This window comes from Pygocentrus nattereri, chromosome 6 (assembly GCF_015220715.1).
Source record: "Pygocentrus nattereri isolate fPygNat1 chromosome 6, fPygNat1.pri, whole genome shotgun sequence".
Lineage (NCBI taxonomy): Eukaryota > Metazoa > Chordata > Actinopteri > Characiformes > Serrasalmidae > Pygocentrus > Pygocentrus nattereri.
In genome coordinates this window covers 1,691,404-1,698,358 of record NC_051216.1, presented here as the reverse complement: position 1 = coordinate 1,698,358, position 6,955 = coordinate 1,691,404, and the positions used below count along the sequence as shown (strand labels likewise).

At 39.4% G+C, this 6,955-nt stretch overlaps 1 protein-coding gene across 2 annotated transcripts in view; it reads left to right on the top strand.

Moving 5' to 3' along the window:
• The first annotated feature begins 276 nt into the window (after positions 1-276).
• LOC108415502 (high choriolytic enzyme 1) overlaps positions 277-6,955 on the top strand; it is a 29,893-nt gene continuing 23,214 nt past the window's right edge. The window contains exons 1-8 of one of the 2 annotated variants that reach the window (XM_017688541.2): positions 277-346; positions 437-476; positions 1,464-1,526; positions 1,618-1,767; positions 2,733-2,850; positions 3,193-3,371; positions 3,455-3,536; positions 3,762-3,891. In XM_017688541.2, the coding sequence (XP_017544030.1) occupies positions 281-346; positions 437-476; positions 1,464-1,526; positions 1,618-1,767; positions 2,733-2,850; positions 3,193-3,371; positions 3,455-3,536; positions 3,762-3,891 (828 nt within the window). In that variant the 5' untranslated portion in view covers positions 277-280. Of the gene's footprint in view, positions 347-436; positions 477-1,463; positions 1,527-1,617; positions 1,768-2,732; positions 2,851-3,192; positions 3,372-3,454; positions 3,537-3,761; positions 3,892-6,955 lie in introns of those variants that run through there. The other variant, XM_037538994.1, reaches the window with a different exon arrangement.

Below are 6,955 nucleotides of genomic sequence, written 5' to 3'. Positions count from 1 at the left end.
GTGATTTGAGCTGAAGGTGTCCTAGGCTGTAGGTGTTTTGAGCTGTACGTCTTCTAGGCTGTAGGTCTTCTAGGTTGTAGGTGATTTGAGCTGAAGGTGTCCTAGGCTGTAGGTGTTAGCCGTGCCTCTGACTCTGACAGTAGGTTTAAAGGTGTTGATTAGCTCAGCTCACTCAGCTGTTCTGAGCTCAAGGAGCAGTTAATAATCGGGTTGCTGTGTTGTGGAAAAGGTTAAAAGGTTTGGGTTGAACTCCAGCAGCCACTCCAGCACCTCAGACACCATGAGTTCATCAGCCTTCATCATCTTCATCTTCACTCTGCTGCAGGGCTTTGCTCTGAGTACTAAGGTAAAACACCATATCCTTCTGTTCCTTTATTTTAATGATATTTATTGATTGATTGTGATTGAGTGATATATTTTGTCTGAATACTTGTAGAATTCTGAGGAATTCAATGCTGGAACCACACGTGGTTCAGGTAACTTTCTATCATCTGTGATTTTCTTTTCAGTGACTTTAGATGATAGTGTCTGTGATATTTAAGATTAAATTCTCTAAGAGTTCATAGTGTTAAAGATTATACTGTTTATAATATTAAAGGGGAAATCCACAGATTTTTTTATTTGTCTTCATAACTCAGTGTGTGAGGTGTAAACAGAGAGTTTCAGAGGGTTTGGTGTGAGACGGTTCAGGCGTCTTTACGGTGGTGGTGATGGGAACCAGGCGACATCATCACTACAACACAGATATAGACATTTTATTTACCATCCAGAACCACCAGAGAACCTACACGAGTCTTCTGAGCTTATCTGGAATGCTGATGATGGAAAACAGTGGAAAATCTGGAATAATGAGTTTCTTTGGGGACTATTTTTCCGCATGGCGCCCTGCATGTCTCCCTCCACCATGAATGGAGTTGAAGTTCTCTAAACTCTCATAAAACAGCGTCTCAGTCATCAGGCAGTGAATTCAGAACCAGTTCATGTAGGAACTTTCTGTAGGAGCTTTTAGAGGGACGTCTGGTTCAACATCTACAGACGTCACACAGAGTCAGACTCATGTACTTTGTGAGAATGAAGGAGATGTGGTTAAGAGCTTATACATCTGTTTACCCTCAGCAGATTTCTAGACTGTGATTGGGCTTCAAGCCTAAACCTTCTGGAAAAGCCTGTATAGCTCAGAGTTTTTAACTATCCATCCATCCATCCATTTTCTAAGCCGCTTCTCCGTCAGGGTCGCGGGGAGAATTTTTAACTAGTTTTCATTAAATAAAGACCATTAGTTCTGAAAATAATGAAATAAAGTGTGTAGTGTCTCCATACATTCAAGAGATAAAGTGAATAGAACAGAGCGTCTCACACTAAACCACTCTGTTTACATCTTAAACATTGAATTATGCAGAAATGTAGAGAAGTTCAGTGGAATTCCTCTTTAAAGACTGTGCCCTGTGTGGTTTGTGCTGCAGATAATATGATGAACAGTGTGAAAACAGCCATGGACACCATCATTACCGTGAATGACGATCAGGGTGAGTGAGGAAGGTCCTGTTTCTGTTTCTGTTGATGATGTTAAGTGTTTTGGGGTAAGTCAGGATGAGTGTGTCTGTCTGTGTGCTGTAGAAGTGTTCGCGGTGGACGGGGTCAGAATCAGAGAGGGAGACATCGCTGTGTCCAGGCACAATGAGAGGAGCTGCTTCGCTCAGACCTGCCTGTGGAATAAATCAGTGGACGGTCATGTTTATGTAGCCTACACACTCTCGCCGTTCTACAGTAAGTGCTCCACTCAGAGGAACTTACAGAAGGAAATATATCACCGAAACCCGTATTAATAAACATCTGATGTAATATTTAAACATTGGGAAGTACAGACAGCCCATGTATGGAAACTGAACTACCTGAATTTCTTATTTTTGTCATGTCACAGATCTAATTTATTCACACATATCCACCCATTCAGCTATAGTGCTTTAGCTCCACCCATTCAGCTACAGCAGTTTAGCTCCACCCAGTCAGCTACAGCAGTTTAGCTCCACCCATTCAGCTACAGCAGTTTAGCTCCACCCAGTCAGCTACAGCAGTTTAGCCCCACAATTCAGCTACAGCAGTTTAGCTCCACCCAGTCAGCTACAGCAGTTTAGCCCCACAATTCAGCTACAGCAGTTTAGCTCCACCCATTCAGCTACAGCAGTTTAGCTCCACCCATTCAGCTACAGCAGTTTAGCTCCACCATTCAGTCTACAGTGCTTTAGCCCCACCATTCAGCTACAGCAGTTTAGCTCCACCCATTCAGCTACAGCAGTTTAGCTCCACCCATTCAGCTACAGCAGTTTAGCTCCACCATTCAGTCTACAGCAGTTTAGCTCCACCCATTCAACCTACAGCAGTTTAGCTCCACCCATTCAGCTACAGCAGTTTAGCTCCACCATTCAGTCTACAGCAGTTTAGCTCCACCCATTCAACCTACAGCAGTTTAGCTCCACCCATTGAGCTACAGCAGTTTAGCTCCACTCATTCAACCTACAGCAACTTAGCTCCACCATATCAAGTCTACAGCAGTTTAGCTCCACCCATTTTTCAATGAGACACAATAGAGGACAATGAATCAGAACAAAGCTCCTGTATTTGCATATATCCGTTTTATATCCGGCACAGTGAGAAAAATGCGTGACACATGTAGGATATGAGCCCTTAATCCAGTGGGTTACAGTAGCCTCTCTGTGTCTGTCTGAGTGCAGGTGAGGTGGATGAGAGCGGAATAAAGCGAGGGATGAAGCTGATCGAGAGAGGGACATGTGTTCGCTTCGTTCCTAAAACACATGAGAGAGATTACCTGGACATTCAGCCCAAATCAGGGTGAGAGATATTTGGATACATTTAAAAATATATAGTTTTTTTTTAGTAATATTGCATATTTTGGAGCAATATTTTAATTTTCTTTTATGTTGCAATTTTAAAGTGAAATTAGAATTTCGGAGTAATATTGTGGTGATTTTTCAGTAATATCTGAATTTCGGAGTAATGTCGTAAATTTTTCAGTATTACTACAGAAACGTTGTAAATGCTTGTGTCATGTGATTTTTTTCAGTAATGAGATTTTTGCCGTAATACTGTAAATTTTGGAGTAATGTAATTGTTGCAGTGACATAAATGATGCAGTATTATATTCTAAAATAAACACTGTAAATGTTCTGGCAGGTGCTGGTCATACTTTGGTGCCACTGGGGGCAGACAGGTTCTCTCTCTGCAGGCTCCAGACTGCCTGGGTTCTGCAGTGGTCTCTCACCAGCTGATGCATGCTCTGGGCTTTCTCCACGAGCAGTCCCGCGCTGACCGTGACAAATACATTAGCATCCTGTGGAAAAACATCTGGAAAGGTAAAGCAGCTGCGCCACACTGAGACGCTGAACATCTCCAGCCCTCTGGTCAGTGCTGACCGATCTTCTCTCTGTCTCTGCAGATCGTTTGAGGAACTTCGAGAAGTTCCGAATAAACAACATGGACACACCCTATGACTATGGCTCCATCATGCACTTCGGAAAGTGAGTTCTGTAAAAAGCTTCCTTAAAGCGGCGCTAAGAGGCAGAAGTAATGGAAGCTTATACCCCACCAGTTAGCACAGCGCTTGCTTTCTAAATCTCATTCAGACTTGTTTATGTAGCTGTGTAAATTGGATTTTTTTGCTGAACTATCACTTTAATGGTGATCAGTACGGTTTGAGGAGTGATGAGTTCAGGTTTGAGGAGGAGACTGTTCTGTGTTTGCAGGTATGCGTACTCCGAGGACGGGAATCCCACCATCATCCCAAAGCGGAACCAGAACGCGAGGCTGGGACAGCCATTCGGTCCCAGTAAACTGGACATCATTAAAATCAATAAACTGTACAAGTGTGATTGATCATCTGCAGACGTCTGTGTGACAGAACACTGATCATATACTAACTGTGCTGAAGGAAATTAGAGCAATATTTTTTATTAATTTATAAATGTTAGCACGTTTAATTATTTGTACAAATGGAGTTTTAACACAGCTGTAACCTTAAATAATAGAAATGTGTGCTGGTGATTCATGGAGATCTGTTTATTGAATTATGGAATTGCCTTTATTATGTAAACACACACTAATAAACATTTATACATAAAAATGTATCAGTTTGTCTTGATCACTTAAACACATTTAACTAAACTGGGGTCGACTCGATCATCACTGTCACTCTTTTAACAAAGCAGAAGTGTCGATTTACAGATGTGTTAAACATTGATTTCAGTCATTTTGCACTTTCACAGAATAATGAATTAATAATAATTAATCTCACACAAAAACATGAGGTTCATTAGAAAACTTTGCACAATAAAATAAAAATATTTACTTACAGCTTATAGAAAATACAATAGTTATAAACATCGGCAGCAGCTGTGAGAACCACACTGAAAAAGATGCTTCTTCAAAGGTTCTTTTGTAAAGGAAGTGGTTATATATAGAAATATGAATGCTCAAAGAACCCTTTGCATGATTCATTTGTTCTCTGTATGGTGAAGTGGTTCTTCAGATTGATATAGAATGTGTTGTATGTAATAGGATTCGTCTGTTGTTGTAAGGTCAAGTTTGTAACAAAAGCAGAACCCTTTTGGGTGTTATATAGAACCATATACAACACATTCTCCATTTTACCATGCAAAGAACCCTTTAAGCACACAAAGGGTTCTTTGAGTGTTCATGTTCTGTATGCAACCATTTTCTTTACTAAGAAACCTGTGAAGAACTGTCTTTTTAGTGTGTACTTAAAACTGCATATGTGGGTTCTAAGAATTAATTCCTCTTAAGGATGGTTGCTTAATGTTACGAACGTCTCAGTGTTTGTCTTGAGAAACTTCTCATGTTTTTCTCTTTAAACACAGCTAACAGTGAAAACAGGCCTCTCTGTATTGGCAGTTTTTGATGAGAGAGTAAAAACCTTCTTTCTTTCTTGTGTAAGTTAATGTAAATGTACTAGCAGAACATGCTGTGATCAGTCTCAGCTCTCAGGCTTTCTCCTTCAGTAGTAATGACAGATTTTCACTTCATTTTGTTTGGCTGTGTTATTTTCAATGATATAGCTAACTCAGGAATGTTTTCGTATTTGGACTGTTCACAAATAAAAAAGGACTCAATAAACAACTTACTTATAATTACTTTTAATTTCTTTAGGGAGTTTTATTGTATAATGTATTTCATGCTACTATACTGTTCCAGATCATCATTAACTCCTAGATCATTAATGATGAGTTACTATGGGTTTCACTTCATAATACTGTTCCAGATCATCATTAACTCCTAGATCATTAATTATGAGTTACAGTGTGTTTCACTTCATAATACTGTTCCTGATCATCATTAACTCCTAGATCATTAATGATGAGTTACTATGGGTTTCACTTCATAATACTGTTCCTGATCATCATTAACTCCTAGATCATTAATGATGAGTTACTATGGGTTTCACTTCATAATACTGTTCCTGATCATCATTAACTCCTAGATCATTAATGATGAGTTACTATGTTTCACTTTATAATACTGTTCTAGATAATCAATAACTCCCAGTTCATTAATGATGAGTTACCTTGTGTTTCACTTCATACTGTTCTTGATCATCAATAACTCCTAGTTCATTAATAATGAGTTACCTTTGATTCATTATATATTGTTCTTGATCATCAATAACTCCTAATGAAGAACATCAACACCTCAATCATTATCTAGCAGATAGTTATTACATAATCACTCAGTAATATGTATAACCAAGCGAATTTGAAGGCAGGACACATACACAGTCATATATTTTCGTGAGCCCACTCTGCAACTGACCCTGCTGTCAAGAGGACATTAAAGGAGAACTACTGTTCAGAAGAAACACTGGCACAAGTGCTTCTGCAGAAAAGAATATGTTTTTTTTTCTAAAGATGAGAGGTAAGCAGACAAGAAAGAAACCATAGTTACTAAGTAATTCTCTATGAGACTCAGTGACTTGTTTAGTCAATAGTGAACTACTGTATTCTTTAGTTCACTATTACCTGCTGACTAGTTAACTAGTAGTCCTTGGCAGAGTAGCAGAGGTGGACAAAGTCCACAAACCCTGTACCTGAGTTAAAGTCGAGACCCCCAAGGTAAAATATTCCTCCAGTAAAAGTAGAAGTTCCTCCCTTTAGACCTCCACTGGAGTAAAAGTACTAAAGTATTTCCCTTCAAATGTACTTAAGTATAAAGTAAAAGTACTAAAAGAGTAATTCTGGCTCTGATGTCCTGTTATCATTTTTATAACCAGACTGGCTTCATGAACTCATTTCAGGTGAAGGTCCTCCAGCGTCTCTCCTGGTAAACCAGTCTTTTAATAGAACGTCATTAATTAGTGACGCTGACGTCTATTAAAATGATCAGAAGCACAAAACACTGAAGGTAAACAGTTTCCATCAGGGAGAACCGAGTGGCTCTGAAATCACTTTTTACACACAAGCAAAGTTTCAGTTTCAGATTTATTTACAACTTAGTTCCAAGTTTAAGTTGAATAAAAACTGGCTTTAAACTCAGGATCACAGATGAGCTCCTTTACTATGTTGATCTGTAGGCGTCTGTTCATAAACATAAACCAGCCCAAACTCATTTACTATAAAATGAAATGGTGTTTGTAGAAATTCAGAAAAAAGCCGCGTCAGTCTCGACTGCATATGTGGACATATTTCTATATTGAGCTCTATTTACACAAAGTTAGGTTAGTTCATCATTTATGTTGAACAGACTCTCCCAAAGTTTTACGCTGCTGCGCTGACGTTGAACCGCGTGCTGCACTGGGTCGGTATGACCAACAGGTCAAAACCAGCTCTAAACAAAGTGACCGCTGGGCCCTGATTGGTGCTCTGGCTTTGCGCTTCTTTCGTTTTGACATGTTACGTTTTTATACACACAGAAACCAAAAGGAACGACA